Below are 18,038 nucleotides of genomic sequence, written 5' to 3' on the forward strand. Positions count from 1 at the left end.
AAATTCTGTTCATTTAACCCACTGGAAGCTACCTCGTGACTCACTACCACCGCGATAAATTCATGTTCCACGTGCCGGAGAAAATCGAGTCGAGAAGCGATTGCGAACACGATAGATGACAATAATATGTAAACGTATAAGCTTATTATATAACAATAACAGGGATAAGCCTTCTTTCAACGAGTTTTCTCTGCAAACAGCCTCTTTGGAGGTTTGTCTTTGTCTTTGCGGAGATCGCTGTGCGCTACTTCTGACCATGTTTGAATCAATTTCAGTACGCTTTATGTAAAAGAGTTGATTACACATGAATAACAGTCATGATCAAACTATAACAAGATTTTAATACCAAATTATGAAAGTGCCACTGACTATGATCAAATTCTCGATACCCATTTTTTACATTTTCGTACACAATAGATCTTTCCTAGATAGTTGGAAAATTTCAATCTATTACGAACATTAGAACTCATGTTTTTTTGGACCTTTATTTCCGAGAATTTGCGGCCGCCATTAATTTTCCTTGTTCCAAGTCTTGGTTGAGAATTGGAGAAAATGACATCATTTTCTCAAAAATAATACACGGGTTGAAATTATAATAACAATTACTACAGCAATTCGCATAAAGAATAACAAAAACTTTGGCTCATATATTTGTGCAATTTTCTACATTAATTGTTATTATAATTTCAACCAGTGCGGTATTTTTGAGAAAATGACATCATTTTCTCCAATTCTCAACCAAAACTTGAAACGAGGAAAATTAATGGCGGCCGTAAATTCTCGGAAATAAAGGTCTAAAAACCGCGAGTTCTAATGTTCGTAACAGATTGAAATTTGGCAAGCTATCTAGGAAAGACCTATTGCCTACGAAAATGTAAAAAAAATGGATATCGAGAATTTCGTCATAGTGGCACTTTAACAGAAGATCCTTTTTTACGTAGAAGTGTTGAGCTTTAACTTTTATTATGAGGCATTTGCACTGTTCTCACGGCCCACCGTGTGGGTTATGGCTGGGGAATGATGGGCGGGCTTTGAAATGACAGAGCCATTATCATAATTCTACGTCTTTTTTGTGCTTTTTCAATAACCAGTATAAATTAGTGTTCCCACATTAGTATGGACTGTTAAAATTTCCAAAATAATACGGTTGCAACACTCAAATACCAGTCATAGGAAAAATTAGGGGAAGGTAAAGGGGTGAAAATTGAAGGAGAAATGCATCAGTCAATTCAAGTAGTACCCTTCACCCACCTCCCCGTCAACCGCGCGGTATTAGCAAGTGTTGAATCATGATGTGACGTGCGTGACGGTCAAATTACCCGTGACGAGGACCGTCACGAAACCGTCTCGAGCGGAGGTCAGTTTGGGTTACTTACAGGAGTAGGGCGAGTTGGAGTGTCATGGCCAAGTGTGCGTGACTGTTTCCTTCGCTAAGAAGAGATCAAATATTCACAGGGTTTTTGTATTTCTAAAGTCTAGGTTAAACATCCAAAATGATCATGTTTATTCTGACCGTTTCTATTTTGCTATGGTTCATGTACACGTTCTGTAAAGAGGAATTTATTTCGCCGTTGAGAAAAATTCCAAAGCCCGATGGTTCTGTTCCTGTTTTTGGTCATTTGTGGACTTTTCTTCGTGAGAAAAACCATTTGAAGTTGATGCGGGATTGGAGTGAAAAGTACGGTCCAATATTTCGTTTCAATCTTGGTTTTGGTAAGTGGAACACAAACTCAAGAAAAGTAAGCCATAATTAAAGAAATTGTCTTTAGGTACATGTAACTGTAAAATGCTCTCAGTAGCTGACACCCCGAGTTGTATCGTACGGTGATCGTAGTCAAGTTGGAGTCACGCTGAGTCACGGGTCAAGTTAAATTCGCTTGTTTGGTCTTTAGACTCATAAATCCTTGTCCAATCGGCCCTCAGTATCGTGGAGTTGCAAAGCTTACATGGCCTGTCAGTTTCGCAGATGTATGGTTGAGTTCTAGAAAGCTCGCTGGTTGAGTTGCTTTTGGGAAGCTTCAGGTCTCGCTGGTGAGTTTTCATTCCCTTGCCAGCGAGTTTACAATTTCTTGCAAGCGGCTTCTCATATTCTTGCTGGCTCACGCTGGCGAGTTTTCAATTTCTCACTAGCGAGTTTTCATATAAAAAGTTCAGGTAAATAAATGCAAGGTCTAGAACTGAAGTCGGTAAATCGTCGAGGGAAAATTGACAAAAAATGTTCAGAAAGTGAAAGGCTAACAACACCGGATACTCCCAACCAAGTACTAATCCTGCCAGACAGGGCTTTTAAAACTTCGGTGATAAGACGAGGCAGAGCTTTCCTTCGAAAGAGTCGTCAGGATCCGGATACGCTTAGCTTGACATGATCATCTGTGGTGTTTGTTATTCTTCTTGTTGTTTTGTCTCGTTTGGAATTTTTCGGTTCTGGTTAATGAGCTATTACATACGCGCCCCCTATGTTGTGGATAAACGTCTGGTAGATCCGTTAAAGAAAGTTTTCCACAGTTACAGCTGATATATTCATCATCTGCAGTCAGCTACGCAAAAACCCCAGTTTGGTGATGAGAACAAGCTTAACCTTCGCTAATTTCTCGCATATCTTTCCATAATCAGTCGACCATAAAGCATCTATGAGGGTGGCAAAAGGGGGCGGGCGGGGGTACCAATCACGCTAAATTTTTCTATTAAATCACGTGTCACGGAGAATGTTTTTCACAAATCACGTGTCACGTAAAATGAAGTAAGTACATCACCAATTTTACTTTCTCGACCCTAAACGGGTCGATAAAAGGGGTATGAAATGTTTAAGCAAGCAACCGGAACGATGATCCTGCTGGTACACGTTGGATCAATAGTAATCTAATCGGCTTCACATATAAAATAAAGATTATTATATGGCAAGCTCCGCGAGCGGACAAGATGAATCAAATCCTGCGCTGTGATTGGCTACCCGAGCGGGCAAGATGGGGCTATCTTGCCCGCTCGGGACTACCCGCCGTGTCCCGCAAGAAAAATTTCTCCGAAAGCCATATAATAAATCCTTTGATAAGTTAATAAAGATGGTGAATTTTAAGCTCGGTAATGAAATGTGAAGGTGAATTAATCAACATGACACGAGCGTGGGACAAAGAAAAATTCTGAGTCCCCGACAGGAATCGAACCCATGACCTCCCGAACACCGGGCGGGCGCTCTATCCACTGAGCTACGAAAACTCATGGAGAGCAAGGTCATTTAACTGAGTTCATATGTGATAGGTGTCCTGCATACTGCTAGGATCAACGCTATCGAATTCATCGTGAGTAGTGATAAGTTAATAAAGATGGCGAATTTTAAAATTCACCATCTTTATTAAATTTAAAATTCACTAAATTAAAATTCACCATCTTTATTAACTTATCAAAGGATTTATTATATGGCTTTCGGGGAAATTTTTCTTGCGGGACACGGCGGGTAGTCCCGAGTGGGCAAGATAGCCCCATCTTGCCCGCTCGGGTAGCCAATCACAGCGCAGGATTTGATTCATCTTGCCCGCTCGCGGAGCTTGCCATATAATAATCTTTATTTTATATGTGAAGCCGATTAGAGGAGGTCATGGGTTCGATTCCTGTCGGGGACTCAGAATTTTTCTTTGTCCCACGCTCGTGTCATGTTGATTAATTCACCTTCACAATAAATCCTTTATTGACCAAGCTTGTTCGGTCAAGATGGCTGGATATTGGCCTCGTTCTTTTTTTGCGAGTTTATGGACCTCGACTCCGCCTCGGTCCATAAACTCGCAAAAAAAGAGCTTGGCCAATATCCAGCCATCTTGACCTCACACTTGGTCAATAACCCGTATATATAAAAGCAGAAACCGACACAACGTAGGACGATTTTTTTAAAGGGGCACTATATTTCGGCTGGCCAAACCAGCCTTCTCACCCGAAGAAGGCTGGTTTGGCCAGCCGAAATATGGTATAAAATGAACCTTCAAAGAATCATCCTACGTTGTGTCGGTTTCTACTTTTATATTCTTCACGATAAAAGGAGAACTCTGCCGATTCAACCACAAAAATGCATCGGCAAATATTCCAAACATTTTCCCCCGAAAATGAAAGTGGTGATCCGTACGGGAGACCGGGAGACTCGGTCTGTATTCATGAGGCTCCTGGATAATCCGGGAGAGTTTTCACCGCGTCTGTGAACAGACTCGCGACGAACGCGAAAAAATAAAATGAGACAAGCGAAGCAAACCTGGTGTGGTAGGATTTTTCCCTCTCCAGACCACTCTTGGCTATCTCTGCCCGCCTGTTTTTTGCCTTCCCCTATAACACAATCGGGAGCCTGTTCACGGGCTAACTGTGCAAAGATCTTGCGTACGGATTGAGAAGAAGTCTATGCCACCTCTGCCATGCATCAATTATACAGGAAATATTTGTGCCAATGCTTTACCCCTGTAATCCCTCTTCTGTGCGGCGACGTTTTTATGTCTGTGAATGACATAATGCATCAGTCAATTCCAGCAGTGCCCATCCCCCCCGGGCAACCGTGGGGCATTTGCTCACGTTGTCAGTCCCGGGGGTAGGGCATCCGCAATTTTATCGCGGCCCGAGGGCTGGGCATTTGCATACCCCGGGGCGACCCCCGGGCATTCGACACAAGTGTTTTGGAAAGTGCCATGAATGAGTTCATCGGGAAAGACGAGGCATTTGTTGAACAATGGCTTGTTCGTCAGGGACTAGAGAAACTTGCAGATGTTTTAAAGGGCATGTTTTCTCAATTTTAGATATTTCTTCATCACTTGTAAGCATACAACTATAAGCAACAAGGTGAACTATATTTTGTTTTATATCACAAAACAATCACTGACGTGAACACGACTATTTTGCATTTCGCATTCAAAACTAGTCTAGCATTTTTTAAATTCATGAAAGTAGAGTTAAAATACTTAAGGTTTGCGAATTCAAATGATACGATCTTCAAGACAGATCTTACGAGCTTAAAATGCAATGCATCATCGTTTAAAATGTCTTGATTCTTCACAGAGAAAGTAGCCTGTGAATACAGGCGCCTATCATCGCTCGCGGCTGGGGGCACGTCCACCGCAATCCCAGCTATCCTCTAGCAAGCTGTTAAAAACAAATATAACGAAATAAATATAATCAGAATCAACTAACACGTACTGTTGTCCTTGAAGTCTTACCGTTTTATTCACTGATTAATTAAAAAACTGCAGAGGTGTTGGAAGGTGACGATCCCGGGGGCGGGGCATTTGCCCTCTTTCTTTGTCCCCACCCCGGGGAATTTGCCCATTTTTTTAAAAAAATGCTAATGCCCGGGGGTGAGCCCGGGGGGGGGGGGCGGGATGGGCACTGCTGGAATTGACTGATGCATAACGTCTTTATGATAACTCTGCTAATTTTGGACGGAAAATTTTATAATGGTCTCTGCTAATTTTGGGGCGATCACGCGTCACGCAAAAACCCTTTGCCACCCTCATCTATTTTCTCCCCCTCTGACTGCAAAGTTAGAGGTGGTATTCCTTCAGTAGCCCGAAGACTGAAACCGAAACAATGATGAACCGAAAACTCTGCCGAAAACTGAAATAGGTCAGGGACACCTGACGGATATCGTTTCGGTAGGAAAACCCAAATGCAAAGAAATTTGGACACAAAATCAGCTATACCAACATGAAGCAGAATCGACTCTAAAAAAGTGATTTTTTGCGAACTGTGACTCTCAAGACACGAAAAGACGTTCTCCGAAAACTTTGCGAAAACAAACCAGAAATGGCCGCGTTAAGAGTGGAAACGAATATGCATGTAGGTATTTGTGACGTCATATGTGGTGAGGTTATGTTCAAGACCAAATGATTTCCTTGTAGTAATTGAGTTTGTTTCAAGTATTTTCTGGAGTTAATTGACGAGCCGACGTGTGAATGGATTACGATTTTGATATCTGATTTGAGACTGTCCATTAAATACAACAATGTCAGCTCGAACCACTGGAATTAGGAAACGACGATTCTTGAGTGGATCAGACTCGTCGAGTGAACAAGATGGCGTGGCGAGTGAACATCATCTTTACACTTTACAGTGCCAGGAAGAAATTAACAACGAAAAGAATCCACCGAATGGATTTGTGAGCCTGTCTGGAGTCTGGATGTGTTTAAAACTGCTGTTAATTGACTTTTAATCGATTACTGAATAAAGGTTATCACTTCGAGTCTTTGCCTCGTTTTAAATAAACTCACCTGGTACAAATAGCAGTTTTTGGCCATCGACATTTTCTTCTCTTGTTTTTGTCGTTTTACATGACATGTAGGTTTCCCTTTTTGTCGTGAGAATGGTAAGGGTTGCAGGATTTCCACTAGAACCTGATAGTAGGCACAAGTGCAGCTGTCCACGTCCAGAGGCTCGGCGGTCGAGGCCATGAGGCCACCCCTCGACCTCGTTGTTGGTCCGTACGGCTTGCGTGAAGACGGTCCAGTCTGAAGGTGCCCAGGTGGTGTAGTTGCTGGATACGTACTCTGTGAACGGCTGCAGTGTAACGGGAGCTTGGCGCTGGAGGTGGTAAAACATTGGTCTGATCTCGTTTTTAGGCAGGAAGGGCGGCGCCATTATCTTCCTTATGAAGGAGTAGGCACCGCAATCATGTTTGTACGCCGACGGTAAGTCGAATTCCTGCACCTGGGGAAAAACGGAATAAAATAAAAAATTGAATTTAGAGCTGATTTGCTTTTTCAGTAACATCAATTTCAAATTCGATAAAAAAAAAAACTCGTAGTACGTACGATTCCGTTTATTTGACTGGGTTGATTTCCAATCTCGTTCCCAGAGTCTTCGTTCCCCTTGACCAGCGGTCGGAAAACGAGAGCTCTGGGAGCAACCATTTCAGGCATGCGCCGTAGATGCAGATTGCGCAGTGAAACCGGATAGGCAGAATCACCAGAATTCGGTTATTTCAAAATGGTTGCTCCCAGAGCTCTCGTTTTCCGACCGCTGGTCAAGGGGGACGAAGACTCTGGAACGAGATTGGGTTGATTTCCCATTGAGAAATTCACCCTGCGTCCAATGAAACACGCATCCCTGCAGTTTGGTATGCGGGATCACCCTTCTCAAGGCTGCTCAGACTGCTCTCTCAAAGTCTAAGGTGAAGGTCAAAGTCGATCGGGGAAGCTGCTTAAGGACTTGTAATAGTCATTCTTCTTCCTTCCCGACGTAACAACGGACACAGGCCAGGAACTGGCATGGGTTGACCTTGAGGAGAATCAATTAACTAGTTAATCGAGTTTTAGAAACCATAATGATAAAATAAGCAACTGAGATAACTTAGCAATAGGTACCTCTGGCCTGACTGGGCATTGCCAGTCAGTCACATTGGCTCTGTGACGTTTGATGTTGAAGCAGCAGCCTCTGTTGTCTACAAGCTTCGGTCTACCTTTCATAGTGGAGTCTTCAAGGATTTGGAAGGCAACAGCAAAGGAAGAGCTCTTCTCTATGGCTGCAGGTAGATAGTGGATCAAGGATAAATGCTGGACTAATCAAGAGCAGGATCGGCAAGTGGGTCGTAGATGGTGGAGAGAGACTAAGTGAAGTCAACTACGTACTCTCAGCGACTGGCGTACTCTCAAGAACACTTTCAGATACGGACATGGACAGATAGGTAACACAGCGACAGTCGATGGAAGCAGCAGTTTGCACAGCAAAACGGCAATTACACCGGGAGATTCCCGTTTGTTACCAACGGAGACAACTATTGTCCCGGAGGCCTTGCTGACTCCCTCTGACTGAATTTTCACGAGCAATACACTCTGTGTAGGCATGTTAACGATGACGAAAATTTTGACTGTTTTGATTTCGTAGCGATTGAAACTCAAAGCTGTTATGATACCTTAAAAAGTCTCCCACCTTTTATACAGATCCCTCGTAATCAGCAGTTAAAAAAGAGACTAATAAAACACACGAAAAGACCAATGAAACAATCAAACACACAAAAAACAGATCTACCTTGACGCGAACTTGACTTATTACTCACAATGGGGCTCTAATTTGACTCGTACTATGGTACTAGTAACTCTGACAACCTGGGACAACCTGGCTGAATATTGGGGAGTAGCCTGCAACAGACAAGAATTCCATGTAGCCTGGGTTTTATTGTCATTTAATATTCCCAGCCACTTCATGCCACAGAAACCTGAGATAAGCCAGCTGAGCTTGTTAAAGGCTATATTCTTTATATTTTGCTGCCCACTCCATCAAGTCTAGTTAGTATTTGTATGGAGACATGCATATGATAGAATGTACATTTATTTTGTAATATATGCCTTTGTGACTGTTCTGTACCTAGGGGAACCAAGAGTCGTCTTGTCCGATCCTGATCTGATCAAGCATGTGGCTGTAACAAATTCCAAGAACTATGATCGCGCTCCAATTTTGCAGTTTCTTATACCCAGCATTGGTAACGGTTTATTCTCCTCTGTTGGGAAAGATCATGCTCATCAACGTAAAATGATCAATCCTACATTTAATTATAATAATTTGACCGGGATGGTAGATGATTTTGAAGATGTTACCAGCAATCTTGTGAAGGTGAGCTATAAATAACAAATCGTGCGAGTGTATGGTTTCAAATACATATAATATTTCTTCAATATATAAACAAATAAATATATTTAAAAAAAAAAAATGGCATGACGTAACTGATCACACCTAACTTGTGCATGCGCAGCAAATTATTTTTAATAAAATATACTAGCTTGGTTCAGTCAATGGTTTTGATTGCACAAATCAGTAGCCTTTTTGATTTATTTGGAAAGATATCTGCTGTTAGTGTCCAGTATTTGAAAATTGAAAACATACTTGGGTTACAACTCCAAGTTGTTCAAATTTGGAACTTGCTTTTATTTTGATCATAAGGATCATTTGTTTTTTGTAAACAGCTCTGGACAGAACAATTGACCAATACAACTGAAGGATTCTTGGAGGTGCCTGTCTACTCAGACTTGGCTCATCTGACGTTAGATATCATTGGGAGGTGTGCCTTTGGTTATCATTTCAACACTGTGCTGTCAGGAGAAACTGAAATTTCAAGTGCATTTTCTGCTGCTATCAAAGGCACTGCTTATGGCCGAGTCTTGCGAAGGAAATTCATTCCACTATATGACTACCTTCCACTGGCCGAGAATAAAAGGGCAAAGAAAGCACTTGAAATAACAAATGGGACTGTTCTTAAGGTGAATTTATATGAATTCATACACTTACATGTACCTGGGTAATGGCATCCTTATCATTGTAAGCCACTAACGCCTGGCTTAACTCCCTGCAAACTATAGCAGCATGTGGATACTTAGATCCCTCCATTACATTATGCAATGAGTCCATAATCCCCTTTGCAGAACATTATCCTTTTCAACTTCTCTTTTTCAATATTTTGAAAACTGTCTTTATCAAGTAAGCTCAGTAAGTTCCAATCAGTTTCCCCAGCTGAATTAAAGGGCATTAGTTCTCCAAAGAACAATAAAAACAGTTGCCTTGCAAGACTAGGTGGTGTGAGTGGGGAGGTTATGAACTAGGTTTTTTGGGCTGAGGAGGTCCAAACCCTTGCCCCTTTAGATACCATTTCTGACACAGAAAAGGTGTGCCCCTTCCCACACTTCTTTAATATCCTGTTCGTGACAGTTTGGCCTACTCTTTACTATACTTAAGCTCTTGAAATCCCTAAACCCAGCGTAAAAACACTCAGAATCCCTTTGCACAGATCAGAGCCTCTCCATATAATCTACTGTAGGGAGTACCTTCAGGGAGAGGGCATTCAGTCCCAGAGGTCTCAAAACTGTGGTACAGCTAAGCTGACTCCAAATAGTAAAGTAATCCATATTTCTTTACTAAAGATAATCAAATCAAAACGTAAGAAAAAGGAAGAAGGAATTGAGTCTTCTAAGAGAGACTTGTTAAGCTTGCTTATGGACCAACACGACGAGGAAACAGGGGCCACCATGGATGATGAACTTCTCAGAGCCCAGGTGTTTACCTTCATGTTAGCTGGTCATGAAACTACCAGTGTGTCCATGATGTGGACCTTGTATGAACTTGCGAGACACCCAGACATAGCTGAACAGGTCCGAGAAGAGATCCAGTTGGTTATGAAGGACTCATCAGAATTGACGTGGGCAAAACTGGCCGAGTTGAAGTTTCTTGGAAATGTAATAAAGGAATCTCTGCGGCTGCACGCCCCAGCAATTATGGCAGTGCGCGTTGCAAAAGAAAATGATGTGATTGGTGGATATGAAATTCCCAAGGGTACTACTGTGTTTCTAGGAATTGACGCTGTACACCATTCAACAAAGTTCTGGAAGGATCCTCGTGTTTTTGATCCAGAGAGATTTGACGAAAATGGTAAGCTCTTATGTACCACATGAGAACATTAAAACATTAGATGACACATGTTCATTTGATAGCAAATCTCAGAGAGTGATCGGACAGTCTTATTGACCTAATTTGACCAACAACAGGACCCCATTAATAACATTGCTTCAGTGGATTGCAGGCCTCGTTTGGTCACCCAGGAGTGCAGTTGCATAACAGCGAACTGAAGGGACGACCTGCACTGAAGAGGGGGCGGAAGTAATTTGATGGCCCAGCATCATCCCATCCAGGAGCCAATAAGTGTAGTTGTTACCAATTCAAACCATAATGCGTGCAAGTTACGCTCGCTTTCAGTGTTACGTGCACAGGGACCCATAGGTGACATCTTTCGACATGCTATGTAACCTGGCCTACGTCAAACATGTAAGCAGAAACTGACTTCTTCACGGTCGAACTCGAATTTTAGTGATGAAAGATGGATTTATTTGACATCAAACCAGAGTTAGGAGTATGAGGAAGTCATTCCGGGAGAAATGAATCGACTGTTTTAAATGTTTACACCTTGCGAATATCAAAAGCGGCAGTGGCCTAGTCACTATTGGGAACCGATCGATTACACTAAAATCGTTTGAATTATCCCGTAAATCGGGAAACACGCAAAGTCCGCAATCTCCTTCAGCCATTTGAGGTCAGTAATTATCATTTATTTGCCGTTTCTCCTGCTAATAACCGGAAAAATTGCCAGTTTCACAGTTTAACGGTCTTTCAGCCGTTTACATAGCATGTCGAAAGATGGCATGTCGAAAGGTGTCGCCTATGCACCCAACACTAGTGAAAGCGGGTGCAATATTCCTTGTTAATAAAGCTTGTCTGTTTTCCTACAGATGACAGTCATCTCCCAGTTCATCCTTATGCCTTTTTGCCATTTTCTACGGGTACTTATTCGTGCATAGGCAACAAGTTTGCCATGGTGGAGATGAAAGCTGTGTTATCCACTCTCATACAACAGTTTGTCTTTGAAGAGATTCCTGGATTCACTGTGACGCCAATTATTCGACTGACAGCAAAGCCAGATCCACCATTACGTTTGAGGATAAAAAATTGACAAGTTGAATATTAAAATAGTTTTGCCTGTGTTACAATTTTGCTAAACATGAGGTCGGAGTCGATAATAAGACAATATACATACTAAAACTAGCCAGTGAAGCTATGTTTTTTACGATAATTTATAACTATAATTTGCAATAATTAATTATAAATTAATTATAAACTAATAAATTAATTAACTAATTGTTAATAAATTATTATCTATTAATTATAAATTTGTAACGTATATTTCTTCGTTGAATTGATTTTTACATAGGACTTTGCATTTATTAACGACCATTTCACGCAACGCCCTGCACTTATCATAATTCTATATCTTTTTTGTACTTTTTCAATAACTAGTATTAATTGGTGTCCACACATTAGCATTGGACTATTAATGATAATTTACAAGTTATACGGTCATGACACTTAAATAAAGTCACAGGAAAAACTAGAGGTGAAAATTGAAGAAGAAATGCATCCGTCAATAGGTCATTTTACAGTTGTGTGCTTAGATACCTGGGCTATGACTACAAGCGAGGCTGAAGGTGACCTTGCCTTGATAAAGATCTCTCTGCTTTTCTCATGCAAATGCCAACTAATTAGCATACGAACAACTTGATTTACACAGAAAAAACAGTGAGGTCTTTGTCAAAACAAGGTCACCTCCACCCTCGTTGCCATTCAAGACCAGGTCACTGAACAGACAACTGTAAAATGGTGGATTCTAGTAGTACCCTTCTCCCACTTCTCCCGTGACGAGGACCGTCACGAGACCGTCTCTATGGGGGTCAGGTCAGATGACCTGCACCTCTTTAAAATTTCAATTTTAATTCGTTCCTCCTTTTGGCCATGTGTGGACATTTCTGCGTGCGAAAAACCATTTGAAGTTGATGCTGGAGTGAAAAGTATGGTCCAATCTTTCGTTTCAATCGTGGTTTTGGTTAGTGGAACTCAAGTTTATAAAGACTAACTACATGTGCTCTCAGAGTACTGTGTAACTGGCAGCGCGAATTGTATCGTAGCACGTTAGTTAAGTTCGAGGCCGAGTCAAGTTGGAGTCGCGAATCAAGCAAAATTTGCTTGTTTCCTGGTTAAGGGGTCGTCAAGACTTGTAAATGCTGGTCCAACCGGCCTTCAGTATCGTGGACTTGCAAAGCTTACGTGATCAGTTTCGAAGATGTATGGTTAATTGAGTTCTAGAAAGTCTAGAAAGCTACGGTTGAGTTGCTTTTGAGAAGCTTCACTTCACGCTGGCGAGATTTCATTTTCTTGTCAGCGAGTTTACAATTTCTCGCAAGTGAGTTGTCATATTCTTGCTGGCAAGTTTACAATTTCCCACTAGCTAGTTTTCAAATTCTCGCTTAGTGAGTTTGTGAGTTAGTGAGTTTATCGCTAACGAATCTACCGTGAGGTTAAAATAAATGCAAGGCCTGGAACAAAAGTCGGTGAATCGTCGCGAAAAATTGACAAAAATGTTAAGAAAGAGAAAAGCCAACAACACCGGGTAATTTCCCCGTAGGTCACCCACCCAAATACCAACCCTGCCAGACAGGGCTTTTGAAACTTCGGTGATCGGACGAGAGTCGCTGCTTTCCTTCAATTGAATCGACAGGATACGCTTTAAGCTTAACATAGTCAACTGTGGTGTTTGTTATTCTTCTTGTTGTTTTGGTTCGTTATGTATTTTTCGGTTCTGCGTAAAAACAATTACATATGCATCCCGATATCGTCATGTGATACTGGTCAGTGGATACCTCGTTTTGACAGCTGTCAATTAACCATAACATGGATGTCCAATATGTACCTATGGTAATAGTGTTAATCTCTTATTTTTCAAGGTATTGGGCTTGACGTACGGACGGACGTACGTACGGACAGTCACGTGACAACCAAAATTTTTTAGATCGATGGGTTACCAAATTTTCTAAGGCATGGGGCTCCGTTCGCGCGACTTCGGCGCGCAGGAGTTCCGCTAATATTTGAACATTAAAAGATATTTAGGCTTATAATACCTCAGTTGTTAACATTTGGAACTTCGTTTTATTTTGAATATATGGTTCATTTGTTTTATTGTTTTGAAAACAGCTCTGGACAGGGCAATTGACCAGTTCAACTGAAGGAGTCTTGGAGGTGCCTGTCTTCACAGACTTGGCTCATCTGACGCTAGACATCATTAGGAGGTATGCTTTTGGTTATCACTTCAACAGATTGCTCTCAGGAGAAACTGAAATTTCAAGTGCATTTTCTGCTGTTTTCGAAGGTGCTGCTTTCGGCCGAATCATGAGAAAGAGATTCATTCCACTGTATGACTAACTTCCAGTGACTGAAAATAAAAGGGCAAAGGTAGCACGTGAAATAACAGATGGAACTGTTCTTGAGGTGAATTCATATAGACTCATATTCCAATTTAATCTAGCAATATACTATAAGTTTTGTTTAGAATAGCTGTCATTTAGTTTTAATTTAAAACTTTAATAGTTTTCATTTCAATTTAAATATTTTCTATCAATAAATGTACTATCATGTACTTATAGTTACTGGCATTAAGGTCTGAGCTCAACTTCCCGTATATTATAGCAGCATGTAGATACTTAGATACTTCTATTACGTTATGAGTCCATAATCCAGTTTGCAGAGCATATATATCCTTTTCAAGTTTTTTTTCACATTTTGAGAAGTCTAATTTCAGTAAGCTCATGGAGACAATAACAGTCAGTCTCCCCAGCTGAACAAAAGGGCATTAGTTCTGTAAAGAACAATAAAAACATTTGCCAAGACTAGGTGGTGGGAATGGGGAGGTTACCAAGAGCGTTTTACTGGCCTAGGAGGTCCAAACCCTTGCCCTTTTATATACCATATCTCCCACGCCCTTTAATATCCTGTCCATGACAGTTTTTTCTACTCTTTACTATACTTGACCTCTTGCAATCTCTAAACCCAGCGTAAAGACACTAAGAATCCCTTTGCACAGCTCAGGGCCTCTCCATATAATCTGTTGAAGGGAGTATTCCCGGTGACGGACATTCAATCCCAAAGGTTTCAAAACTGTGGTACATGTAGTTATGTTGACTCCAAATAGTAAAGTTTAATCCATATTTCTTCTCAAATCAAGACGTAAGAAAATACGTGTTGCAAAAGAAAATGATGTGATTGGTGGATATGAAATTCCCAAGGGTACTACTGTGTTTCTAAGAATTGACACTGTACACCATTCAACAAAGTTCTGGAAGGATCCTCATGCTTTTGATCCACAAAGATTTGACGAAAATGGTAAGCTCTTATGCACCACATGAGAACATTAAAACATTAGATGACACAGGTAAATTTGATAGCAAATCTCAGAGAGTGTTCGGACAATCTTATTGACCTGATTTGACCAACAGGACCCCATTGATAACATTGCTTCAGTGGATTGCAGGCCTCGTTTGGTCACCCAGAAGTGCAGATGCATAACAGGGAATTGTTGGCACAGCCTGCACTGGGAGAAACAGGCGGTGGAAGTAATTTGTGATGGCCTTGCATCATATCCCATCTTATAGCTAATAAGTGTAGTCGTTGTCAATTCTATAATGCAGAAAAGCCAACCATAATGCGTGCAAATCAGGAGCAAATTAATCTTCATTCTTAATAAAGCTTGATTGTTTTCCTACAGATGACAGTCATCCCCCAGTCCATCCTTATGCCTTTTTGCCGTTTTCTACTGGTCCTTATTCGTGTATAGGCAATAAGTTTGCCATGGTGGAGATGAAAGCTGTGTTATCCACTGTCATACAACAGTTTGTCTTTGAAGAGATTCCTGGATTCACCATGACGCCAATTATTGAACTGACAACGAAGCCAGATCCCCTTTTACGTTTGAGAATAAGAACATTGAACAGTTGACTTTAAAAACTGATTTTAGTCTTAAATTCGAGGCGTCTTAAATTTTGTTAATAGCGACGCCGCTCTAAAGAGGCTTAAGCCAGCCAGAGAAGCTATTACTCGAAAACAGAGGCCGAGAATCGCTAATGTGACTCACTTTCCAAGTAGATAGATCCAATTTGAGGAATCATGAGCATAATTTTTCAGACATAGTGGTCGAGCTGCAGTTGAAGTTTCCACGCTGGGGGAGGCAGTTTTTCCTCGATCTTCACAGCAAATGCTCGATTTCGGCGCCCGTAGAGAGGTTGGCAAGTGCCGTCGCCTCGCGAAGTCCATTCTTGAAAGCGCGCGTTTCGATAGGCGTACTGGGAAGATGACTAACTCACTCAAAGCTATAACGGCTCTGGACCTCCTTAATTGTGGCTCATTGGACCAAGAAAATTGATCCCCTTGGAGATACTCTGCGGAGGAACGCACGCGCCGTTTTCACATGATGAAAAATGCTTTTTTTAGAGCCATTGATAAGGACAATGTGTTCAGTGAGAGGCTAATGAAGTTTCTGAAGACTGTTGTTTCTGAAGAACGAAACTTGCCTTCCATGATGACCATTGATAATTAAAGATTGACTTTAGGGTTTTTTTACAATGCCAAACAAATGTATGTTTATTGTTGTTTGTTGTTGCGTAATTGTTTATTTTCTGTTGGAGTTTATGTCTATAAATATTTTTTTTTTGTTCCTCACTTAACACGAATGACATTAATAACTACTGTAACTGTTTAACAGAATAGACCATATTCGCATTCTCGGTATTGGACTGGAACTAGCTTGCAATGGAGGCTCATGCGGGGAATATCATTAAAAAGGAGATTAATGTCATTTGCATTTGAAATGATTCCCCGCATTAACCTCAGTTGCAAGCTAGTTCCAATCCAATACCGAGAGTACGAATATGGTCTATTCCAACAAGGTGAAAAAAACACTGTATCTCCCTGTACTACCGTTTCGTAAGTAACAAAACAACTAATGTAGTTGTTCAAATTCAAAAACAAATTCGTTATTAAATAAGTCTTTATGGATGAGAAACAATCTAGTTATAAATGATTTCTAATCTTATTTACATGTTTATCCCGAACTATAAGAATAATTGTACACATTACGAGCGCTTTTATTTCCCTTTACACAGCCCTGTACATGAACCACTCGGTCACGATGTTGGGAACATAAGTCTAACACCAAAGCGCTCAAAATGATATCAAGGTTTAAAAACTATATCGGTGCGCTGTATAAAAAATATTGCATTTTCCTTTTCTTTCTTCTGGCTTTCTCAGTAAACAATACATCAGTTGACGGGCGTTTCCTGAATATTAGAAATATGTAAATTTGTTTTGTGCTGCTTCACGGCAACCTGTGTTTTATTTTTCAATTAACAATGAACCTGACTGACTCTCACCCATTCCTTCTGTTGCTTCAAAACTCACGTATTTATTGCAGTTTCTTTTAATGTGCGTACTATTAGGCAATGAAGACGTACGGCTAAAAAGCTAACTGAAACAGTTTCTACAGATTCACGCAGTACTACATTAGAAGGTCGCCGGATCGCACTTTCCATATGTTGCTTTGGAGAGTCAAATAAATACGTAACAATGAAATGTTTACGTTTTCCAAGGCTCCAAAATCCAGTGTCCTCTTTGATTCACTTTCGAATCGTTTAGTTTCTCTTGTGTACAGTCTGTCCAATACAGAATTCTGAAATTTTCATTCATCCTTCTCGCACGGTCTCGTGTTTGCTTAGCTCATGTCTCCTCGTTGTTGTTGTAGTTTAGCGTAATATTCCATCTCGGACTCTCTGTATCCGCAACATCTGAGACAAAACGCACGTATTCTCGTGTACGGACAAACAACTGCAAACATCAAGCACAGAACGAACAATGCCACGAACGCCATACAACCAGCAAGGAAATAAAGCGGAACCTCACGAGTACCCATTCTGAAAATACGAACAAACGATCCAACCAAAAATTGTATAATTTGAAAGTTTCCGCTCGATCTCGCAATATCCTAACGACAGTTTCAATATAAGAGATCTCTGTATATTATTCTGCCTTGTGTGCGTTGATTTGAATTGTCTCCCTGTGAAATAAAACAAAAATCGACTAATCATTAAGGGTACACCGCAAAAGATACAATAAAATAAATGAATGTTCCGACAAATTACTGCTTAAACTCACGTTGTAAATTTGATAAGAAAGACTTTCTTCGGCAATTTTTGCGTTTTACTCTTTTCACTTGCAAGCTGCTTATTGTGTTTGCGAAGACTTCAATAATATATTTTCCACCATCATTGAAACCTCCATCTTATATACCAGGGACAGCTGAATTAACATTTCTTGAAATAAACGTCATTTGCGCTTAGGCCTTCCGTAGAGCATTTGACAGAAAGGAATCTCCAGTAATTAACGCAGAATTTAGCGTAGCCCTCAACGACTGCTTCTTAATTATGTCGAGAAGAATACAAAACCGCACGCACGTCATAAAAAATAATCATGATTTGACGTCAACAAGCACTCGGCCACGAAACCGTTGTGAAGAAGCAGTCATCGGTGAAGAAGTCATGTATCTGGAAACAATCTCGGCGCTTTTTGTTTCAGGTTGTCAAGCAACATGGCTTATTTATAATAACATTTCATTTTTCCACTGAATGAAGAGAAATAAGCTAAGCACAATTAATGCACCAAAG

General features: G+C 40.8%; 2 protein-coding genes across 2 annotated transcripts; both read left to right on the forward strand.

Annotated features, from left to right (window-relative positions):
• Window positions 1–102: 102 nt before the first annotated feature.
• LOC110043759 (cytochrome P450 4F5-like) lies at window positions 103–11,890 on the forward strand. Its single transcript, XM_020749257.2, has 5 exons — window positions 103–1,713; window positions 8,330–8,571; window positions 8,922–9,215; window positions 9,873–10,377; window positions 11,232–11,890. Exons 1-5 carry the CDS (start codon window positions 1,494–1,496, stop codon window positions 11,450–11,452), a joined length of 1,482 nt encoding a protein of 493 aa, XP_020604916.2. The 5' UTR covers window positions 103–1,493; the 3' UTR covers window positions 11,453–11,890.
• A 2,647-nt stretch (window positions 11,891–14,537) lies between these two features.
• LOC149118517 (cytochrome P450 3A19-like) lies at window positions 14,538–16,387 on the forward strand (the record flags this gene model as incomplete). The annotated part of the gene is made up of 2 exons (XM_089287433.1): window positions 14,538–14,709; window positions 15,092–16,387. Coding segments are annotated over 2 exons (402 nt in total), but the record flags the coding sequence as incomplete, so codon positions are not given.
• Between the last annotated feature and the right edge of the window lie 1,651 nt (window positions 16,388–18,038).

The sequence above is a fragment of the Orbicella faveolata genome, unplaced genomic scaffold, assembly GCF_042242905.1.
Source record: "Orbicella faveolata isolate gen_17 unplaced genomic scaffold, um_ofav_v1 contig_1, whole genome shotgun sequence".
NCBI classification, from domain to species: domain Eukaryota; kingdom Metazoa; phylum Cnidaria; class Anthozoa; order Scleractinia; family Merulinidae; genus Orbicella; species Orbicella faveolata.